General features: G+C 45.3%; 1 protein-coding gene across 3 annotated transcripts in view; it reads right to left on the minus strand.

The window, feature by feature from the left end:
* Positions 1-711: 711 nt before the first annotated feature.
* pipox (pipecolic acid oxidase) overlaps positions 712-24,853 on the minus strand; it is a 67,682-nt gene continuing 43,540 nt past the window's right edge. For all 3 annotated transcript variants that reach the window (XM_078224899.1, XM_078224901.1, XM_078224900.1), the window contains exons 5-8: positions 20,284-20,433; positions 12,683-12,838; positions 9,709-9,784; positions 712-3,762 (exon numbers count right to left, since the gene is read on the minus strand). In XM_078224899.1, coding sequence (XP_078081025.1) covers positions 3,632-3,762; positions 9,709-9,784; positions 12,683-12,838; positions 20,284-20,433 — 513 coding nt within the window. In that variant the 3' untranslated portion in view covers positions 712-3,631. The remainder of the gene's footprint in view (positions 3,763-9,708; positions 9,785-12,682; positions 12,839-20,283; positions 20,434-24,853) is intronic.

Genomic DNA, 24,853 nt, shown 5'->3' on the forward strand with positions numbered 1-24,853 from the left:
CGTGCTGGTCAGGTGCGTTGACCATGCTAAATTCTCCCTTAGTGTACCAGAACAGGCACTGGAGTGTGGCAACTAGGGGATTTACACAGTAACTTCATTGCAGTGTTAATGTAAGCCTACTTGTAATAATGAATAAATAGGCCTTAAATATTGAGGCTTGGTGAGAAGTGGCCCTTAAGTGGCCTCAATTGGGGCAAGGTCTATCTGAAACCTCACTTGCCCCAGTGCTAAATCGCTGAGAGGTCAGGATGGGTGGGAACTCAGCGAGAACCCACCGTCCTTTTTCATGCCACCCCACCTAAAACCCTGTGAAATTCAGGCCACCATGTTTAAGTAGTTACTTTCATTGATAGAATCCAAGGTTATAAAAAAACAAACGGATGTATGAATGCACTCCTGTACTTACAGACAATCTGTTGAAAGTATAAAACCTTTGTTCCCATTTCAAACCGAAATCAGAATAATGTAAAATTGGTCTTGTTTGCCTCGGGGGAAGAGAGCCTGGGGCAGACTGTTAGATGGAAGAAGGGTATTCTAGTGGACCCTGTTTATATAAGTCTGTATTGCAAAGGGGGCTACTTAACAGAGCTCGGTCTTGTTGAGAAATGCTATAGTTCTTTGTCAGAGGCAACCAAAGAGGAAGCTTTTGTGTAGGAGGTGTTCTCCAATTCCATTATGAATGAGGGTAGAGTACATCATTTACCATTCAGCTGAAGCGAAGAGAAGTTCTATTTATATCCTTACTCATGCACAACAACAAAAAAAATCCTTTCTTGCCTACTAAGCTATATTTGAACACAGAATGAAAATCAATGCACCATCGCATGTACATTTCTGTATCGTACATTTACAAAAATCCAATTATTTTACCATTTACAGGGATAATTTCCCACCTATATGAGCTTTTAATTAACTTCAGGAGACATACATTTATACTATTCTGAGCCCTAACTGTCCTGACTATCTGCCTGAGAATAATTAGATTCTAATTGGCTTCAGCAATTCGACCGTACAGCCTTAAAGGGACACTAATTTACACATAATTCCATTTTAGCAAGATAATGGATTGCTTAATATATATCATAATTCCAACCTTAGAAAATACTATCCTCCAATCTGCTGAGCAGCATCATAGGGAATAACTGGCCTAAGAATCCACTCCATCTTGGCATGTCTCTAATCCTCCATTTTACAACACTTCTGAACTGCACGTCCGAGAGACGTGCAGGTTAAGTGCATTGGCCAGGCTAAATTCTCCCTCAGTGTACCCGAACAGGTGCCGGAGTGTGGCGACTAAGGGGATTTTCACACTAACTTCATTGCAGTGTTAATGTAAGCCTACTCGTGACACTAATAAATAAACTTCAACTTTGTCAACCAGCATTAACTTCATGATTTTCAGTGTCGTCTTTGTTATTGCCTCAGTTGCACTGATATCACCGAAGCTGACCACCTCCTGCTCTGCATATAATGGATTTCTCTTTGTGGTGAGAATATTGGTATTTACATGTTTCTATAAATCAGGCACTTTATACAGCTTTTCCTTCATTAGTGAACCAACAAACTCATCAGAATCAGCATTTTGGATAAACTGCAAGCTTCCTTAACATTGCTGTATTAGAATAGAATCCCCACAGTGCAGAAGGAGGCCATTCAGTCTGCACCAACCACAATCCCACCCTGGCCCTATTCCCGTAACCCCACATAATTACCCCGCTAATCCCCCTGACACTAAGGGGCAATTTAGCATAGCCAATCCACCTAACCCGCACATCTTTGGATTGTGGGAGGAAACTCGAACACCCGGAGGAAACCCACACAGACGTGGGGAGAACTCCGCAGTCACCGGAGGCGGGAATTTGAACCCGGGCCCCTGGCACTGAGACAGCAGTGCTAACCACTGCGCCACCATGCCACCCTGGTTCATGTACACTATTGGAGCAAAGATACACTGAAGGTAGCTCATCCATCTTTAATTATCCTAACTTTTTTCAAAGCTGTGTGCAGGATAGATCCCTCTGTGCTACTTACTGTTCGGGAAATCAGGGCCCAAAATCGAAAGCGTCTTTGATATGCATGGAATGAATAAAAGTGATCAGAAGTCAAAACCTTCCCCCCTCTCCCCTGCCCCCCACCCACTAAGTCTTATCAAGTAGCCCCATCACCAGCCACTCATTACATGAACCCTGACTTTTCTTGCTAAGAAACAAAGGTAATCCTCAGTCATAGTGCTCTACACGGAGAGGCTAACATGCCATACTGCGGAGGGGCTGAATACAGCTCCATGCCTGTAATTCTCCATACACTTGGGCATCGATGTTAGAAACATAGAACATAGAAACATAGAAAAACTACAGCACAATACAGACCCTTCAGCCCACAAAGTTGTGCCGAACATGTCCCTACCTTAGCGATTACTAGGCTTACCTATAACCCTCTATCTTACTAAGTTCCACGTACTTATCTAAAAGTCTCTTAAAAGACCCTATCGAATCCGCCTCCACCACCGTTGCTGGCATAGAAACATAGAAAAACTACATAAATAAGGCTTACATTAACATTGCAATGAAGTTACTATGAAATTCCCTTAGTCACCACAGTTCAGCACCTGTTCGGGTCAATGCACCTAACCAACTCGTCTTTCAGACTGTGGGAGGAACCCAGAGCACCTGGAGGAAACCCACGCGGAGAACGTGCAGACTCCACGCAGACAGTGACCCAAACCAGGAATCGAACCCGCTGTAAGGCAGCAGTGCTAACCACTGTGCTATCGTGCCGCCCATGTTGTTTAAAAAATGATGTTGATCATTTTTTTAAAAAGTTTCTTGGCTGATATCAAGTACAAGCCAGATGTTTCTTCACAGAGAGGGGAGGACTGCTGCCAATTTTGGAGGGACAGTCATTTGGGGTCATGCCAGTTATTGAGCAGCATAACAGAGCCTGCTGCCTGCGGTCTTAGCTGAAAATAACATAAAACAAAAGGAAACCACAGAAGGAGAAGGGGAGAAATTAAGTTACTCAACAGAAAATATCCTAATAAGTAACCTGCCAGTTCCAACCATGCATGTGGAAAATTTATTTAACATTAGTTCGTTTTAAGTACAAATTAACTTCATCTGTGGACTACTAGTGTCTGGTGCACTGAATCAAGGCTATTTCCTTCTAACCGTTGGTGAAACTGAAGCTTTAGCATTTAAAATAATTAATAGATCAGAGTTCAATTTCAGCTGCTGTAGTGAATTATCTTTTATACACCGTAGCCTGGCCTTCAGGTCAGACTGGTGACTATTGCTGATCCTTATCTGCGCTCTGCAGATGAAACCTTCTTAGGCTAGCCTAGTCCTGAGTCCTTCTCCTTCAAACAATCAAATGCCTGTAAACGATTCTGACTTGACCAACTCTCAGTTATCTTGTTCAGAATACGAGTTACGCCATTTCAATCCAACCTTTTTAAGATCGCCAGCTGTTTGGGTTTCCTGTTCTTTTTAAATGTTGAAAGGATCTCTGAATACCTTCTGCCCTCCCCCCCCCCAACTATATCTACTCTTTCATATTATCATAAAATAATTTAGACGTCGCAGTCTCTTCGTATAAAGCATTATTCAGATCTTCATTTCTTGGTACTGTTGCTCTACAGCAAGGATTTTAAATTTGACTGGAAGCGACGCATTTTGAAAGGAGAAAGGTCGTAGGATGGTTCTTTTCCAGCACTAAGTTCACAGAGGACTTTTCCAACCACTGGGGCAAGCTTGAAACCATGTCCTAGAAAAACAAAAGCAAAAGGTTGCATAATACAGGAAGGAGTAGGCAGCTCCTAATTATAATTCACTCTTCCATTTAAAATCGAGGTAACGAATATATTCTAATAGCCTACCGACTCACGAGAGCCGCCCCAATTATCACAGAATCCCCACAGTGCAGAAGGAGGCCTCTTAGCCCATCGAGTCTGCACCATCTCTATGACAGAGCATCTTAGCCAGAACCATCCCCTGCCCTATCCCCGTAACCCCCAAACATTTATCCTGCTAATCCCCCTAACCTACACATCTTGGGACACTAAGGGGCAATCTAGCACAGTCAATCCAGCTAACCTGCATATCTTTGGAGTGTGGGAGGAAACCCACGCAGACATAGGGAGAATGTGCAAACTGTGCACAGCGACCCAAGGCCAGAATTGAACCTGGAACTCTGCGCTATGAGACGGTAGTTCTAACCACTATGCCATCATGCCACTCATTTATGTGCAGTAAATACTGAAACATTTTTTTCCATGACAGCCTGGTTCAACTAATTTAAAACCATTTACAATCAAACCCAATATTCCAGAGTGACTGGTGGGCTCTTTCCTGGGGTTGCTTACCATCCTATCTAGGGCTGCTGTTCATCCTGCCCTTACAAAAGAAAGCAAAACTTGTACTTGATTACATCTCTGTTGAGCCAGTCCCAACCCTTCAGCTTAGCAGGAAAGCACTTTTCTACTCAGACCTGAGTTAAAATTGTTGATGGGGCCCAAGGATTTCATCAGGCCCTGGCTGCCCAGGGAGCCCAGTGCTTTGTGGTAGCTAACTGTAGTTATTTTATTGAAAGACTTTCACAACTGTAGGACATGAAGCACTTTGCAACCAATGAAGTACTTTTGAAGTTGCGTCACTATTGTGACCTAGGAAACGCAGCAATTTACACCATGCAAGCTCCCACAAACAGCCAACAAACGATGATGATCTGAGTAGGTATTGTTGAGCAATAAATATTGACCAAGGTATGGGATTATTCTCATTCTCCTCTTCAAATATGTCTTTTATGTTCACCTGAAAGAGCAGAAGGGTTCAAAGATTTATCCAAAAGATAGTGCCTGAACACTCCCTCTATACAGCCTGCAGATGCTAACCAAGATTTCTGTGCTCAGGTTTCTACAGTGGGAGTTGAAACTACAACACTCTGAATCAGAGGCAGGAGTACCACAAACCAAGCCATGGCTGACATCCACTGTGCCCCATTTTAATCGATAATCCACTTGGTTTTCACTCGGTGAATAGGTTTAAAAATGCCCTTTGTGGACTGACCTGTAATTAGACATAATTGGCAAAGCTCGAAGGGATGGCACGGTAGTTAGAACTGCCTCACAGCGCCAGGGACCCCGGGTTTGATCCCTGGCTTGGGTCACTGTCTGTGTGGAGTTTGCACGTTCTTCCCGTGTCTGCGTGGGTTTCTTCCGGGTGCTCCGGTTTCCGCCCACACTCCAAAGATGTATGGGTTAGGTGGACTGGCCATGCTAAATTTCCCCTTAGTATCAGGGTAAATACGTGGGGTTACGGGGATAGGGCCTGGGTGGGATCGTTGTCGGTGCAGGCTTGATGGGCCAAATGGCCTCCTTCTGCACTGTAGGGAGTCTATGATTCTATTCTATGATCTTTAATTCAGGTTCAGCAGCTGCTTTCGAACTCAACAATATTCTTTACTCTAACTTACAACACCAAATGCATTAAAAACGTGTTAAATTTATCCAACCTTAACAACTTGTAATGAAGATGTACTTCATGGTGCTGGGAAATGATATAAAATTGGTGTGTAATTAGTTTTCTGTTGAATAATATTTGGCAGGCAGTGAGTATACGGACTGTAGGAGTGAAGTCTGAGCATCTGTTGAGGTCCCAAATCAGATTACTATCTTAGGCTACACTTACATTGTGATCGAGAACTATTTTGTAGACAGTGCAATTTACAGCTGGCATGATCCCATTCTACTCTCATTACAAATCACACTCTGGCTGCTTGAAGAGAGCTCTGTACGGGTATCCTCACACACACAGGCTCAAAGTTATGCTTCAGTTGTAACCTTTGAAAGCACGGGCAGAACATTTCAACTGAAGACTCTGGGTGGGATTTTCCAGCCCTTCCCGCCAGTGGGATCTTCCAGTCCCTCCAACGGCGACTGTCTGTTGTGGATTTCCGAAAAGACCCTGGGTTGCACCTCACGTGCTGTAAGCTACCAGGCTATGGGCCGTGTGCAGGGAGATGGATTAGAAAGGGCATCTGGGTGTCTTTGGGTCGGCATGGACAAGATGGGCCAAATGCCCCCCCCTGCCCCCCCACCCTCTTGTGCTGTATCGTTTCTCTGGTTTCTATGGTTCTCTGATGGGGCGGGCGAGCCAACCAAACAGCCATAGACCTTGGCGGGCCTGGAAAATCCTGCCAGCACTCAATAGCAAGCGTCTCTGTCACCATAAAATTCTAGCCTCTATTAAAGTTTCTCCAATGGTCTGAAGGACCAAGAAGGGGCAATGTGTCAAATCCACCTGAATACGGCCAAGGAGCTGTACGCTGTAGGCATTAAGGTGTGAGACTGTCCTCCTCAGGACTTCTCAAACCACTAATGTGCAGATAGCGCTAGTCAACTCCCTAAAAATAATTCTTATGACTTAATAACATCTTAATAGAAAATATATCTTTTAATTCTTCTTAGGGGAACTCCACTTGGAGGCACTGAGGGCTGTGGAGGATAAATTCAATTTAAATTCCTGCTCGTGATCACTTTCCAGAGTGAGTGCAAAGTGTGCTGAATTAAACTTGTGTCATAGAATCTTATAGGGTTCAAGGAGGCCATTCGGCCCATCGGGTCAGCACTGACTCTTATCCAGGCTTACCCTGTAACCCCACGTATTTACCCCGCTAATCTATATATCTTGGGACACTAAGGGGCAATTTAACGTGGCCAATCAACCTAACCCACACATCTTTGGACTTTCCATTGCCACCAGTCAACTAGCTGCACTACATTCCTTACCTGAGTTCAACCTTGAAAACACCTGGAGCTGCTCCAAGCCTATAGAACCATATTGGAAAGCAAGGTAGGAGAAAGAAATAGTGACCCAGATATTCCTGTTTGAGTGGTGATGGGGGTGGGAGTGAGAATTGTAGATTCCTTGAAGTGCAAAAGGAGGCCATTCAGCCCTTCGAGCCTGCAACAGTCCCTATCCCTGTATTTAGAGTCATAGAGGTTTACAGCATGGAAACAGGCCCTTTGGCCCAACTTGTCCATGCCGCCCTTATTTTTTTTAAAAACCCCTAAACTAATCCCAATTGCCCGCATTTGGCCCATATCCCTCTATACCCATCGTTCCCATGTAACTATCTAAATGCTTTTTAAAAGATAAAATTGTACCCGCCTCTACTACTACCTCTGGCAGCTTGTTCCAGACACTCACCACCCTCTGTGTGAAAAAATTGCCCCTCTGGACACTTTTGTATCTCTCCCCTCTCACCTTAAACCTATGCCCTCTAGTTTTAGATTCCCCTACTTTTGGGAAAAGATATTGACTATCTACCTTGTCTACGCCCCTCATTATTTTATAGACCTCTATAAGGTCACCCCTCAGCCTCCTATGCTCCAGAGAAAAAAGTCCCAGTCTATTCAGCCTCTCCTTATAACTCAATCCATCAAGTCCCGGTAGCATCCTAGTAAATCTTTCCTGCACTCTATCCTTTCTGTAATAGGGTGGCCAGAATTGCACACACTATTCCAAGTGTGGCCTTACCAATGTCTTGTACAACTTTAACAAGATGTCCCAACTCCTGTATTCAATGTTCTGACCGATGAAACCTAGCATGCCGAATGCCTTCTTCACCACTCTGTCCACCTGTGACTCCACTTTCAAGGAGCTATGAACATGTACCCCGAGATCTCTTTGTTCTATAACTCTCCCCAACGCCCTACCATTGACTGAGTAAGTCCTGCCCTGGTTCAATCTACCAAAATGCATTACCTCGCATTTGTCTAAATTAAACTCCATCTGCCATTCATCAGCCCACTGGCCCAATTGATCAAGATCCCGCTGCAATTGGAGATAACCTTCCTCACTGTCCACCATGCCACCAATCTTGCTACTGAGTGCTGGCAGGATGTATCAATGTTCTGACCGATGAAAGATCATAGAATCCCTACAGTGCAGAAGGAGGCCGTTTGGCCCATCGAATCTGTACTGACAACGATCCCACCCAGACGCTATCCCCATAACCCCACGTATTTATCCTGCTAATCCCCCTGACACTAAGGGGCAGTTTAGCATGGCCAATCCACTTAACCCACACATCTTTGGAGTGTGAGAGGAAACTGGAGCACCCGGAGGAAACCCAATCAGACACAGGGAGAACGTGCAAACTCCACACAGACAGTGACCCAAGGCCAGGATCGATCCCGGGTCCCTGGCACTGTGAGGCAGCAGTGCTTGCCATTGTGCCGCCCATTGTGCCACCGTGCCACCCATTGTGCCACTGTGCTGCCCATTGTGTTGCTGTGCCACCCATTGTGCCACCGTGCTGTCCATTGTGCCACCGTGTTGCCTGCAGTGACATTTAAAAATCAGCTGAAAAAGTGAACAGTTTTAATTACCCATCTATGTCTGGGTCATATTGTTCCAAATTACACTGATAGTGTTCCATTGGAATGCAATTTACAGCCGCTCCTTTGAATGCCTATAAAATTTGTCAAAGCAATGGCCGCAATTTCTTTAACGGTCATTTGTTATTTCTCAATGCAGTGTAATTTATAAATCCATTAGACAAGTTTGCTGGTCAGCACAGGAAACAAATACATTGTTAAATATAGCTGGACTTAACTGGCGGAGGCCTGATTGGCATAAGGAAATAGCCTGGAAGGGAAATCTTCAATCTAAAGCAGATTTTACATTCACAATGCTTTTTACTTTTATTTAAATTATAAATTGGCTGCAGATTGGATTTGTAGCTTCAGGGTTTATTCAGTATTTGGTCTATCACAACAACATGGATGTTACTAAATTGGAACTGAGCTACAGGAACAACCAATAAATTACATGCCTGCGATCAATTACTTCAAGCTGGTTTGCTGATAAAGGAGATGGTTTGTGTAACGTTAAAGAAGGAAGGAGATGAAACTATACCGAGGTCTGGTGAAATCCTGCTTATCTTCAATAAATAGCCACCACTCTGACGTACACGTTTAACACATAAACTCATGGACTCCCTCACGGAACATTGGAGGTGCAAGAAAGCAGGCTGGCCTATCGCCATGATTCCTACACATCACTGGGGAGAGTCTCTGGGGCGGGATTTTCCGGCCCCGCTCACCTCAAGGCCGGAAACCCCGCCCCCTGAAGTCAATGAACCTTTGCATAGTCCGTGGCAGGTGGAACGGGAAAATTCGGCCCCAGGTGTTTCAGGGAAGTCAGTCTGTCAGTGCCGTCTGGGAATTGAACCTGGGTCTTGGCACTGTGAGGCAGCAGTGCTCACGACTGTGCCACCGTGCCACACCTATTGTGAACTGGAACCAGAAAATCTACCCATTAAAAGTTTGCTTTTATCGAAAATTAAAAGCAAAGAGCGGGATTTTCCAGATCGTCCCACTGGCAGGATCTACCGATCCCGCCGAAGGTGATCCCCGATCCCCCCACCATGGCAGGTTCCCCAGTGGTGGGACAGGCAAACCAGGCAAAATACAGTAGAGATTGGTGGGACCAGAAGATCCTGCCAACAACCAATGACGAGCCGCGTCTGCTGCCAGGAATCATGCCGCGGGGAGACTGGAAAATTGTGCCCAAAGCCATTTTGTTTCAGTAAACGTTGGCAACCTAAGTGTTGATGACACTTTAATCTTACCAAAATACAAAAGTCTTACTATGGAGAATGTACTTTTGGAAGAGGTACACAGTTTATTATTGTACCTGCACCAACCTGAGAATCCAGCTCCAATGATGATGTTGTTGTGTTCGGGATGGTGATCCAGAATGAAGTCCTGATCCGGGGTCATCTATTAAATAAGGAAATGAGGATCACTGCATGAGAAACAAAGTTTTTGGTGCCATTTCTCCAGTAGGACCAAGCTTTCCCAAGATGCTGATGAAGGAGCCATTTTGAATGAAGAGCAGGATCAGTGCAGTTGAGGACACCGGCGAATGGAAAACCATCTAGCTCCCTCCAGCATGAGGCCCTGGAGATTTTGTCTTCCTGTCATCTGCATGTTTGTTATCAGTAATTCCTCCGAACCTGATAGCAAGTGCCAACAGTCCGGTGGCACAGTGGTTAGCACTGCTGCCTCATAGCGCCATGGACTGGGTTTGATTCCCGGCTTGGGTCACTGCCTGTGTGGAGTTTGCACATTCTCCCCGTGTCTGTGTGGGTTTCCTCCGGGTGCTCCCACAATCCGACAGATGTGCACGTTAGGTTGATTGGTCATGATAAATTGTCCCTTAATGTCCCAAGATGTGTAAATTAGAGGGATTAGCAGGTTAAATCCGTTGGGTTACAGGGATAGGGCAGGCGGGTGAGCCTGAGTAAGATGCTCTTTGAAAGAGTCGGTGCAGACTCAATGGGCTGAATGGCCTCCTTCTGCATTGCAGGGATTCTATGATTCTTTGGCAGCCCAACGTGACTGGAACTTTCGGCAGCAGATTATTGCCACCAGCAACTGGAAGAAGCGGTCCCTGCCATTGAAGAATATCCTTTAGAGGGAGGGTGAGACAGGCATTCTGGTGGGGAGTGGGGGGGGGATGTTAAAATTCCTCTACCTCAGTGGTTCCCAAACTTTTTTCACTGGGCCGCACTTTCAGAATAAAAATTTGCTCTTATTGATAAGAAAACAAAAAAAAAAAACAACTCCTAGCAGTGCTTGATTCATAACATAGAACACAACTACTTTATAATATGATCATGGGACATCCAGAAAGTATAAAACAATCACTTTGGAAAAATATCTAATCCATGTTTAAATGTTTCTTTGATTGTCCTTGAATCTTCCCGCCACACTTGCCATCTTCTCTTTCCGCACCAGTGTGGCGCGCCGCACCCTTTGGGAACCACTGCTCTACCTCCTCCTCCCCCACTAGACCCCCCCCCCCCTCCCCCCCCCCCCCAACAAGTTTCATACATTCCAAAGTGCAGATTTTCCAGCCTCCAGATAAACCATAAATTTCCAAATGACTTTTTGGGAAGTTTTACATCGAGTTTACAATTCTATTGTTTGAGGCTTTCGTGACCTGGTTAAATTAATTAAGTCATGATGTGGAGATGCCGGCGTTGGACTGGGGTAAGCACAGTAAGAAGTCTCACAACACCAGGTTAAAGTCCAACAGGTTTATTTGGTAGCTTATGGTATTTGCTACCAAATAAACCTGTTGGACTTTAACCTGGTGTTGTGAGACTTCTTACTAAATTCATTAATACATGCAGTTGTTTTGTGTGCTGGGGCTGACTCAGAAATACAGAATAAAAAGAATTTCAAAAAAAAATTGTCAGCAACTGAAGTTTCCAAACTAAATGGGCTCACCAAAATCAAGAACAAGGACAAAGTACAGCACAGCACAGTAACAGGTCCTTCGGCACTCCAAGCCTGTGCCGATCATGGTGCCTGCCTAAACTAAAACCATGTGCACTTACGGAGCCCGGATCCTTCCATTCCCATCCTATTCATGTATACATCTAGATGCTCCTTAAATGAAAAGTAGACCCTTAAAGCAGTTGAGAAGATGCTGATTTCTTCAGTCTTTTCTCTGATTAAATTTTCATGATGGTTTGTTTATTTGGCTCAAAATGATGGCTTGATGAGGCAAAACCTCCCTCAAAACACAGAGTCTGTTTGGATTCCAATTCCCCCCTCTACCCCACCGCAACTATAAATAAAGCCAGCAACATAGTACCACCGGATAACATTATTCTTCACATGGGGTCCATCTAATGATTTTTCTTTTGCTGGGCTGGGATCAATATTTCAGTGTTTTATAACATCGTGCTTCTGACAGCTGATGTAGGACTGGTAAAAGTGTAATAGGGCATTGAATCAGCTTGGGGAAGTATCACTCAATTTTGCTAGGCATGTGATGGTTACCATCGTGGATAATTAAGGACAACTGATGGCTTCATTTAATCAAATGGTTGAAGAAATGTCAAAAGCCCTGAAAACGAGTTGCACGTTGATTTTAAATATCGTTTGAAACCCTGAGGTTAAACTCTTGCCCTTTGCCTACCTCCTTCCATCTGTTACTCATTATAACAGATAAAATATTTGCAACAAAATGAGGATACAGACAATTAGCTGCAGTAATGCCAAAGGTGCATCGACTAAAGGCTGAGAGAAACCAACAAGATAACCTGTTTCTGCTAAATCACAGGAAGCACATCAGAAATTTACTTACAATGCTGCAGGAAATATATTCAAGGGAATTAAGAGCCTAGTATGTATAATATTGTCCTTTTAATAACACAGCAGGTAGTTATGCAACTCAGGAATGAAACACTATAAATTCACAATTCTTTCGTATATTTAGAGACTATCGTATATCCAAAATATGCTTTGAACTAATAAATATAATTGTTCCTTTGAAGTTTCGAGATTAAAAGTAATGAGGATATTATTTTTGCAGGAGTAATAAGATTGGATGTACATGCGGATCTTCAAGGTCCTAACATTTCAAGTGCTAATTTTATTCAAAGCTGGAATTCATGAAATTGATGAAAGCTTCAACACAACCTAAAACACTGGAAGCTGGTTTTACAGACAGCGATTCTGAAGGAACATTAATATTCATGAGGGATTAGTCTTTCTTATCCAACTCAAAGAAAATGGAAACTCGAAAACTAAAGAGAAGCAGATTCTGGTGCAGCATTTAAAGCCTTTCCAGTCACTTGAAGGTAAGGAAAACTGATATTTTACCGTGTACATGCAGGATTCGATGATAGCGGGCTTTGGGTCCAAACCAGGAAACTCTCTGGACAGGAAGTTGCTGAGAATGTTTACGTCCTCCGAAGAGTGCTGAAACATGATATCACGTTCATCTGGGTCAGCATCGCTGCCACTGTGGTAGCACACCTAAACGGGGGATGCAAGATTATATGCATATTCTCAACTTGTTACAGAATACATTCGATATAAACACACAAATACCTAAAAGATCTTCATTTCCTTTTTCAAACCAAGGCACAATTTTTGCCACGTTATCAATTGATTTCTGTTGTGTAACCACATGTGCTGTACATTAGGTTGTATCTACTCTAATTCAATTCTCTTTAGTCCCCTAAAACTGGCAGAAGGAGAACACCTTCATCCTGCTGTACTTTATCCATGCTGGCATGGTGGTAATCCCATGGCCCAGTAATCCCATGGTCCAGTCTAATGCTCTGGGGATATGGGTACAAATTGCACCATAGCACCTGGTGGAATTTCAATTCAAGTAATAAAATCTGGAATGTAAAGCTAGTCTTGGTAATGGTGACTATCATCGATTGCTGAAAAAAGAGATGTTTTGGGTGGCACGGTGGTTAGCATTGCTGCCTCACAGCGCCAGGGACCTGGGTTTGACTCCAGCCTTGAGTGACAGTCTGTGCAGAGTTCTCCCCATGTCTGTGTGGGTTTCATCCGGATGCTCCGGTTTCCCCCCACAGTCCAAAAATGTGTGGGTTAGCATGATTGGCCATGCTAAATTGCCCCTTTGTGTCCCAAGATGTGTAGGTTAGGGGGATTAGCGGGGTAAATACATGGGGTTATGGGAATAGGGCCTGAGTGCGATGCTCTTTCGGAGAGTCAGTATAGACTTGATCGGCTAAATAGCCTCCTTCTGCACTGTAGGGGTTTTATGAAATTGCCTCTCCCAATTTAGCGTCTTGATTCTGCTCCACAGCTAGAATTATGCATCAAAAGAATTAAAGCTGTGGTTAAGAAATAAAACTCTCAACTATTTTCCCTTCTATCCATACAAAGCTGGATGGGGAATGAATCTAAATTGCACTTTTGTAGAATAATATCACATTGCAGACCTTTTGACAGACAGCTGCCAACCTAGCTCTCAGGCCTCACCTAGGTGAGACATCTCATAAAAGCCTTTCACTCGTCAATCACTATCACCACGGAGAATCCAGCTTTAGACATGAATGGGACACATTTTGTTCCAGCAAAGTAACATTGAGGCGAGAATTTCCAGCCCTACCCTGCTGGTGGGAACCTCTGGTGACCCCCCACCCCCCCAACCAACGGCAGGTTTCCCCAACGGTGGGATGGGCGAACCACGCAAATTGATGTCGGCATCGGTGGAACCAGAAGATCCCATCAGCGGCCAATGGCAAACCATCTCCACTGCCGGAAAACATACCCTATCTCCATGACCCCACGTATTTACCCTGCTAATCTCCCTGATAGTAAGGGACAATTAATCACAGCCAATCCACCTAACCCGCACATGCTTGGACTGTGGGACAAAACTGAAGCACCCGGAGGAAACCCACGCAGACACGGGGAGAACGTGCAAATTCCACACAGTCACCCAAGGCAGGACTTGAACCCGGGTTCCCGGCGATGTGAGGCAGCAGTGCTAACCACTGGGCCACCGTGTTGCCCTATGTGCAGCCTTCCACTTTTAGCACTTGATAATCAAGTTGTCTCTACCTATGAATAGTCTAAGTGAGAGAGTAAAATGGTCCTCACTATGTATAATGCAATGGTTTATAAAGATCAAGTGGCTTGGTATGATTCCTGCAGGATAGGCGGTTTTTCAATGCATGTTTCCTTTTCGGTAGTACATTTTGCAAATCTGCTCCAATGGGCCCCAATTCCAACCTCAGAGAATAGTTTGAATTCTTTCATGGGAAGTGGGCGTTACTGGCAAGGCCAGCATTTGCTGCCCATCCCTAATTGGCTGGCACATGGTGACATTTTTATATCCAATACCAATTACATTTATTGCCTTTCCCAATGAAGCAGCCAAATTTAGTGTCACAGGACGAAGACAAATCTGTGCTGTGGACTCAGACAAGCTGTGAAATGAGTTGAGGCTTCCTGACTCATTTCCATTCAGGATCCTAACAGCTGATGGTCTGAGGACTTTCATTGTGTCATTCTGCATTGAAATTAAACAGTAATCCCAGACGTAAGGGAACAGTGTTCAGTCACCCTTTTTAATACTTCAATGTCCAGCATTTCCAATAGAGATTCAGGTACATTTTGCTACATACACAAATATTCTATATAATATCCATATACTATATTGGGGCGGCATGGTAGCATAGTGGTTAGCACTGCTGCTTCACAGCTCCAGGGACCTGGGTTCGATTCCCGGCTTGGGTCACTGTCTGTGTGGAGTTTGCACATTCTCCTCGTGTCTGCGTGGGTTTCCTCCGGGTGCTCCGGTTTTCTCCCACAGTCCAAAGATGTGCGGGTTAGGTTGTTTGGCCATGCTAAAAAAATTGCCCCTTAGTGTCCTGAGATGCATAGGTTAGAGGGATTAGCGGGTAAATATGTAGGGATATGGGGGTAGGGCCTGTGTGGGAGTGTGGTCGGTGCAGACTCGATGGGCCAAATGGCCTCTTTCTGCACTGTAGGGTTTCTATGATGTACATACATAATTGCACTAATCACTCCCATGGTGTGGTATAGAATCCTACACTGCAGAAGAAGGCCATTTGGCCCATCGTGTCGGCACTTACCATAATCCCACCCAGGCCCTACTCCCATTTACCCTAGTTAGTCCCTCTGACACTAAGGGGCAATTTAGCATGACCAATCCACCTAACCCGCACATCTTTGGAGTGGGGGAGGAAACCCACGCAGACACAGGGAGACTGTGCAGACAGTGACCCAAGCCAGGAGTTGAATCTGGGTCCCTGGTGCTGTGAGGCAGCAGTGCTAACCACCGTGCCACCCAATATAGGAAACCCAGAACAAAAGTATTTTTCAGGTGACTTCATTTTAGATGTGGGGGGGGGGGGAATAATTGATAGCCTGTTTTAGATTAATAACTTATGTTATTACAAGGGAGTGACATGGTGGGTTAGCACTGTGAATTCCATGGTTATTCTATAAAAAATAATAAATATACCTCACAGTGCCAGTTTGATTCCAGCCTTGGGTGACTGGCTGTGTGGAGTTTGCACTTTCTCCCCATGTCTGCGTGGGTTTCCTCCGGGTGCTCCAATTTCCTCCCACAATCCAAAGATGTTCAGGTTAGGTTGATTAGCTATGGTAAATGCGCAGGGTAATGGGGATAGGGTTGGGCAAAATGCTCTGTCGGAGAGTCAGTGCAGACATGATGGGGCGCATAGCCTCCTTCTGCACTGTAAGGATTCTATGGATGATTGTTTACATATCATTTTTTAATATTATTTATAGTTGGAGTACAAGATATATAGGAACATAGGAAGCAGAGTAACGTTGGTTGGAGCTTAGGACTCTTTGGGCAGGTCTAGTGCTTGGAGATGCCAAACTGAAGACATACAGCACCACCTTTGTGGGTGGAAGATGCACATGAAAGACGATGGACGGAATTCTCCGACCTCGTCCGTGGTTGGGATTCTCCAGTGCCGCTGCAGTGAATGGAGTTTTGTCTGAGCACCAAATTTTCCGTTCTCGCTGGCAACAGAGGCAGGAATGAATGAGATCGGAGAATCCCACCCGGTAAGGTTTGTGCGTCCATTCCCAATATAAAAGCGGACACAAGAATTTACAGAATGAGAGGCTGACAGGAGAGTGAGAAACCTGAGGCAACAGGAAGTAAGGTTTAGTAGACAGGAAGTACGCATTGATGTAAGATTTCTTACTCCCTTCATAGAATCATAGACTCCCTACAGTGCAGAAGGAGGCCATTCAGCCCTTCAGGTCTGCACCAACACTCAGACAGAGCATCTTACTCAGGCCAACCCCCCTCCTGCTCTAACCCTGTAACCCCATGAATTTACCCAACTAATCACCCTAACCTACATATCTTGGGACACTGAGGGAAAATTTAGCATGGCCAATCCACTAACCTGCAAATCTTTGGACTGTGGGAGGAAACCGGAGCACCCACCCAGACACGGCGAGAACGTGCAGACTCCGCACAGTCACCCAATGCCAGAATCAAACCCGGGTCTCTGGCGCTGTGGGGCAACAGTGCTAATCACTGTGCAACCATGCTGCCCTTAAGGTCCATTGTCTCATGAGGAGACAATGTTAAAATATTCAGAGTTTAGAATGTGAAGCTGGATTTTATTTTCTCCCTGACTAAACAATAAATGTCCAGCTTGTTGCTGCTGTCTCATTGTTGTTTGTGCTGACAGTGTGCGCCAATGTGGCGGCCCTTGGGTTTATTGTTTCAGGATTGTTTGGTCTGGGAAGGTGGCACAATTTCTGGGGAGATCGTCCACCTGAAAACAAGCTCTGACTAAAGCAGAAAATGCTGGGAAATCTCAGCAGGTCTGACAGCATCTGTGGAGAGAGAATAGAGCCAACTTTTCGAGTCTGGACGACCCTTCGTCAGAGCTGATCCAGACTCAAAACGTTGGCTCTATTCTCTCTCCACAGATCAATCACAGAATCTACAGTGCAGACGGAGGCCATTTGGCCCATCGAGCCTGCACCGACAACAATCCCTATCCCCGTAACCCCACCTATTTACCCTCCTAATCCCCCTGACACTAAGGGCAATTTATCATGGCCAATCAACCTAACCTGCACACCTTTGGAGTGTGGGAGGAAACCGGAGCACCCGGAGGAAATCCACACAGACACGGGGAGAACGTGCAGACTCCACATAGACAGTGACCCAAGGCCAGAATTGAACTTGGGTCCCTGGCGCTTTGAGGCAGCAGTGTTAACCATTGTGCCACCGTGCCGCCTTGTCAGACCTGCTGAGATGGTCCAGCATTGTCCATTTTTGTTTCAGATTCCAACATCCGCAGTGTTTTGCTTTTATTTTTGCTTCAATCTCTGACAAATCTGTTTGTTTAACCCTGGTACACTATGGAAGCAGGTGTAAAGTCTTGAAAAAATACCCTCTCTATTCCCCTCACTGCGCGGGCTACTGCACTCTGGAGAAAAATAAACAACGCCACAATTATCAGGAAACATTCAAATATATTCAAGAGCCACTGAACCGAATGCATAAACAAGAGTATTTGATAACAAGGGCATGATATGATGATCCTTAGACTCATAAGAGAGACCAATATAACGGTTGAAGTCTTGCAATAAACACCATGTGACAAGTGTACAGATCAAGTATCCATTTATCTCCTCTCGTTACATATACTGACAACACTTAAAATAGAAGATGGATTATTTATGTTATAGATACACGCATTCGCATCCATTTTGATTTCAATGTAATAAAGGCTCTGTCTTTGTACTCATTCCCATTCCCTGCAGTTGCACAATTTTTTATTAACACATCTGTAGAAATTCTCCCAGCCCAATCAATCTCAGAATTATGATCAAAAGTTGGTTGTAATTTAAATTACAATTCATAACCTTTATATATATATATATATATATATAGCAGCCTTCACATGATTAAACATCCCATGATGCTTCACAGGAGCATTATAAAGCAAACATCTGACTCTGAGTCACACACTTCAACTCTAACACCACTCAAGAAGCTCGACACCATCCAGGACAGAGCAGCCCGCATGACTGGCCCATGCATCCACAAACATCCAATCCCTCCACCACTGACAAACAATGTTAGCAGCGTGTGCCATCCACAAGATGCACTGCAGCAACTCACCAAGGTTCCTTAGACAGCCCCTTCCAAACGCATGACCACCACCATCCAGAAGGACAAGGGCAGCAGATACCTGAGAACACCACCACCTGGAGGTTCCCCTTCAAGTCACTTACCATTCTGATTTGAACATAGAACATAGAACATAGAACATTACAGCGCAGAACAGGCCCTTCGGCCCACGATGTTGCACCGACCAGTTAAAAAAAAAACTGTGACCCTCCAACCTAAACCAATTTCTTTTCGTCCATGAACCTATCTACGGATCTCTTAAACGCCCCCAAACTAGGCGCATTTACTACTGATGCTGGCAGGGCATTCCAATCCCTCACCACCCTCTGGGTAAAGAACCTACCCCTGACATCGGTTCTATAACTACCCCCCCTCAATTTAAAGCCATGCCCCCTCGTGCTGGATTTCTCCATCAGAGGAAAAAGGCTATCACTATCCACCCTATCTAAACCTCTAATCATCTTATATGTTTCAATAAGATCCCCTCTTAGCCGCCGCCTTTCCAGCGAAAACAATCCCAAATCCCTCAGCCTCTCCTCATAGGATCTCCCCTCCATACCAGGCAACATCCTGGTAAACCTCCTCTGCACCCTCTCCAAAGCCTCCACATCCTTCCTGTAATGTGGGGACCAGAACTGCACACAGTACTCCAAGTGCGGCCGCACCAGAGTTGTGTACAGTTGCAACATAACGCTACGACTCCTAAATTCAATCCCCCTACCAATAAACGCCAAGACACCATATGCCTTCTTAACAACCTTATCTACTTGATTCCCAACTTTCAGGGATCTATGCACACATACACCTAGATCCCTCTGCTCCTCCACACTATTCAAAGTCCTCCCGTTAGCCCTATACTCAACACATCTGTTATTCCTACCAAAGTGAATTACCTCACACTTCTCCGCATTAAACTCCATCCGCCACCTCTCGGCCCAACTTTGCAACCTGTCTAAGTCTTCCTGCAAACTACGACACCCTTCCTCACTGTCTACCACACCACCGACTTTGGTGTCATCAGCAAATTTGCTAATCCACCCAACTATACCCTCATCCAGATCATTAATAAATATTACAAACAGCAGTGGCCCCAAAACAGATCCCTGAGGTACACCACTTGTAACCGCACTCCATGATGAATATTTACTATCAACCACCACCCTCTGTTTCCTATCCGCTAGCCAATTCCTGATCCAATTTCCTAGATCACCCCCATGACTGGGGGTTCCTTCACCGTCGCTGGGTCAAAATCCTGGAATTCATAGAATCCCTCCAGTACAGAAGGTGGCTATTCGGCCCATCAAGTCTGTACTGACCACAATCCCGCCCAGGCCCTGTTCCCGTAACCCCGCACATTTACCCTGCTAATCCCCCTGACACTAGGGTCAATTTACATGGCCAATCAACCTAACCCACACATCTTTGGACTGTGGGAGGAAACCGGAGCACCCGGAAGAAACCCACGCAGACACGGGGAGAATGTGCAGACTCCACACAGACAAGTGACCCAAGGTCAGAATTGAACCTGTGTCCCTGGCGCTATGAGGCAGCAGTGCTAACCACTGTGTCACCTTGCTGCCCGCTCCCAACCTAACGGCATTGTGGGTGTACCCACACCTCAGGGACTGCAATGGGTTCAGGAAGGCAGCTCACCACCACCTTCTGAAGGGCAACTAGAGATGATCCAGAAATGCTGACCTAGCCAGTGACATAAATGAATAAAAACATATATACATTCACAGCAGGGCAAAGAACATAATTTCCATGTACATACCTTCATCAGTCCTGGATATTCATTGGAAGGAAGTCCAAAGATGTGATGTTGAACTGAGTCAAAAATTCTTATAAAGCAAGGAAAACCCTTGCGAATTCCATAGGTTCCGGGGACTTTCTCCTTCCAGTAACAAACAACGATCCTCAGTGTCTAACAAGATTATTAAATCAACAGGTAAAAGGGTAATTTAAATGATAGAGAAAGCTTTCCTGTGAAACACATGGTACAGCAAATGTTCCAGGGCAATGTTTCACATGAGTGAGTGACCAATAGCTGAGAAGTGACAAAGAAGTGAGAGATTAATGTAGGTCTTTTACAGTAAAATACAGTCTGGTGTAACAGCATTGCCAGATATATGGGACCTGATGCAGCCTTAATTACAGGTAACCCTGGGGAGGGAAGCACTTCTTAATGTAATGTGCAGAGTCTTGATACTCAGCTGCTTAGGATGGCTGAACTGAGAACAATGTCTCTGAAAATTACAGTGTTTTATGCGGAAACTGAAACTCTACTAGCATTTCACACCGATATAGATTACAGAAGAATGGTTATATTGAAAATAATCAAACCAGAGAATGCTGGATAAACGGTCTGGCAGCATCTGCAGAGAGAGAAACATTTATTTATTTTTTTATTATTGTCACGAGTAAGGCTTACATTAACACTGCAATGAAGTTACTGTGAAAATCCCCTAGTCGCCACACTCCGGCGCCTGTTCGGGTACACCGAGGGTCAAGTTAGCACGGCCAATGCACCTAACCAGCACATTTTTCGGGCTGTGGGAGGAAACCGGAGCAGCCGGAGGAAACCCACGCAGACATGGGGAGAACGTGCACACAGACCCAAGCCGGGAATCGAACCCGGGTCCCTGGCGCTGTGAGGCAGCAGTGCTAACCACTGTGCCACCGTGCCGCCAGAGTTAATGGCCGGAATTTTACCGCCCTGCCCGCCACGGGAATTGGAGCGGGCGAGGGACGGACAATGGAAAGGTCCATTGACATCAGGTGGGATTTTACGGTTTCGGGACGAGTGAAACCGTAAAATCCCACCCAATGTTTCGAGTCCAACATGACTGTTCCACAGAACATTCCTGAAGAATAGTCATATGGTCTCCAAACGTTAACACTATTTTCTCCCTGCACAGATTCTGCTGAGTTTATGCGGCATTCTCTGTTTGTTTCCAGATTTCTGGCACCCGCAGAATTTTGCTTTTGTTTTAATGGTCATAGTTAGTTGGTCTTCTCGTTTTTTTGTTTCCTTGGGCTGGATTTTCCAGCTGTGTGTATCCGAAGGCCAGAAATTCCCGCCTGAGGCCAACGGCCCACCGGATTTTCTGTCCCGCCCACTACGATTCCTGCGACGGCCCGTGGTATAACTGTCCAACTGGGGCTGACAAATCGGACAAGGTGACACTGTCTCAATACACTCATACACTCAACACACTCATTTATTCCCTGGAGCGTAGAAGATTGAGGGGAGATTTGATAGAGGTGTATAAGATTTTGATGGGTATAGATAGAGTGAATGCAAGCAGGCTTTTTCCGCTGAGGCTAGGGGAGAAAAAAACCAGAGGGCATGGGTTAAGGGTGAAAGGAGAAAAGTTTAAAGGGAATATTAGGGGGGGCTTCTTCACGCAGAGAGTGGTGGGAGTGTGGAATGAGCTGCCGGATAAAGTGGTAAATGCGGGGTCACTTTTAACATTTAAGAAAAACTTGGACGGGTTCATGGATGAGAGGGGTGTGGAGGGATATGGTCCAAGTGCAGGTCAGTGGGATTAGGCAAAAAATGGTTCGGCACAGACAAGAAGAGCCAAAAGGCCTGTTTCTGAGCTGTAATTTTCTATGGTTCTATGTAATTTAGTTTAGAATCATAGAATTATAGGGTTGTCGGTGCTGAGTCACTTGAAATTTTCAAGCAGAGATAGGCAGATCAGATAAAGGAATAAAAGAATGTGGTTCAGGCAGCAAAATGGAATTGAGTTGCACATCAAACTAGATCCAATTAAATTAACAGGCTTGAGGGGCTGAATGGGCCAACTCCTATTCTCATGTGCTCAAATCTCCACTGTCTGATTAAACAAGACAACCTGCATCAATATAGGGCCTTTCACGACCACAGGACCCCCTAAAACAGGTTACAACAAATGAAATACTTCTTGAAGGTGAAGTAAAATTATTGAATTATAGAATCTTGCAATGCAGAAGGGGACTGTTTGGCCCATCAAGTCTTCACCAATCACAATCCCACCCAGGCCCTATCCCCATAACCCCATGCATTTACCCTCGCCCTGACACTAAGGAGAAATGTAGCATGGCCAATCCAACTAACCTGCACATCTTTGGAGTGTGGGAGGAAACCGGAGTTTGTTAGTTTGTTTTAGAGTATTTATTAATGTCACAAGTAGGCCTACATTAACACTGCAATGAAGCTACTGTGAAAATCCCCTAGTCGCCACACTCTGGTGCCTGTTCGGGTACACTGAGGGAGAATTTAGCATGGCCAATGCACCCAACCAGCACATCTTTTGGACTGTGAGAGGAAATTGGAGCATCCGGAGGAAACCCACGCAGACACGGGGAGAGCGTACAGACTCCGCACAGACAGTGACCCCAACCCGGGAATCGAACCCGGGTCCTTGGTGCTGTGAGGCAGCTAACCACTGTGCTACCATGCCGCCTATAACTCCCTAATGAAGAAAAAAGCTCTCAGCACTTTATTAGATGTGCTTCAGGAGCGGTTATTAAAAGTCTGTGGAAATGAGGGCCCAGTAATGTCATGCCTTGACTGGCCAGAGGCTACATGTTGCTTGTACCAGGATGGGTCCAGCACTAAGATCTGGGTAAATGAAGATTTGAGATGCAGGTACACAGGAAAGCAGGATGGGGCTTTACAGTTTGGGGAAGAAAAGCATGGAAGGAACGGCTTGTGTAAATATTGGTGCTGAGGTGATATAAAAGATGTGAATGTTTTCACCTTTTAGTTTGGCAGCTCGAGATAACATATTGGGTGCGACATGTTGGCTGGTGTAATTGTGCTGCTTTGAAGTATAGGATGAGGATGAAAGGGAAGCCATGGTGGTTGGCAAGAGGGAGGTGAGACATCATCTGTAATTCTGAATAAAAGGTGGCCATTTTGAGGAACAGTGAGTGGATGAAGTGACTGAGGTGATGGGGGAGGAGAAAGACTTGGAACATCACAACAGATTAACAGCACCTCCCCCTTGTACTGTCACAGCAACATCTGCTTTGAGCTTCCACATAAACTCTGAGAAAGGTACAGGTGACTTAATAAGCAATGCTTCCTCACTGTGGTCTTTGATGCACTGTTTGTAAGCACTCACAGGTTATTTTGAACATCAATGCCCGGGAACAGCATGCAAGAACCACATGGGTTTCAGTCACATGGTTGGATTTCAGGGCAGCACAGTGGCACGCTCTGCTGCCTCACAGCACCAGAAACCCGGGTTCGATTGCTGGCTTGGGTCACTGTCTATGCGGAGTTTGCACCTTCTCCCCGTGCCTACATGGGTTTCCTCCGAGTGCTCCGGTTTCTTTCCAGAGTTCAACAATACATGGCTTAGGTTGATTGACCATGCTAAATTGCCCCTTGGTGTCAGGGTGACTAGCAGGGGAAATATGTGGGGTTAAAGGGACAGGGCCTGGGTGGGATTGTTGTCAGTGCAGGCCTGATGGGCCGAATGTCCTCCTTCTGCACTGTAGGGATTCCGTGATCCTCACCATAGCTGGGTAGAGTGCACCTACAGTAAAATTCATGCCCTTTCAATCCCTTCATCTGCAGTTTAATGCCACCTCTATCCAGATAGAAAATCAAGTACGCGAATAGATTGGTAATATTTCACTTGTGTACTTACCACACTGGGTTTCTCCTCGTGGCGGCACGGTAGCACAGTGCTTAGCACTGCTGCCTCGCAGCGCCAGGGACCCGGCTTGGGTGACTGTCTGTCTGGAGTTTGCACATTCTCCCCGTGTCTGCATGGGTTTCCTCCGCGCGCTCCGGTTTCCTCCCACAGTTCAAAGATGTGCAGGTTAGGTGGATTGGCCATGTAAATTGGCCCTAGTTTCGGGAGGATTAGCAGGGTAAATACGTGGGGTTACAGGGATAGGGCCTGGGTTGGATTGTAGACTCAATGGGCTGAATGGCTTCCTGTTGTGTAGAGATTCTATGATTCTATGACTTCATGCATCGAACACTGGCTAGAGCTCCTCAGGCTTTTGAATAATGGAAGAACCAATCCCAGTGATGTTTCTCACTCAGACAAGTGTGGGTGTACTTCCCGTAAGATTAAATGGCTGAAATTTCAGTTCTGCAATTTGCTTCCCTCAGCCTCCTATGCACTCACTCATTCATGAATATGGTGGCTTCATTATGTCTGGGCCAGAATTCTCGGGTCTCGCACGCCCTGCTACTGCTGTAAGTGAGAACAGAGAATCTGGCGCTCAGACAAATCTCCATTCGCAGCCATAAGACATAGGAGCAGAATTAGGCCACTCGGCCCATCGAGTCTGCTCCACCATTCAATCATGGCTGATACTTTTCTCATCCCCATTCT

Source organism: Mustelus asterias, chromosome 12 (assembly GCF_964213995.1).
Source record: "Mustelus asterias chromosome 12, sMusAst1.hap1.1, whole genome shotgun sequence".
In the NCBI taxonomy this organism is placed as follows: domain Eukaryota; kingdom Metazoa; phylum Chordata; class Chondrichthyes; order Carcharhiniformes; family Triakidae; genus Mustelus; species Mustelus asterias.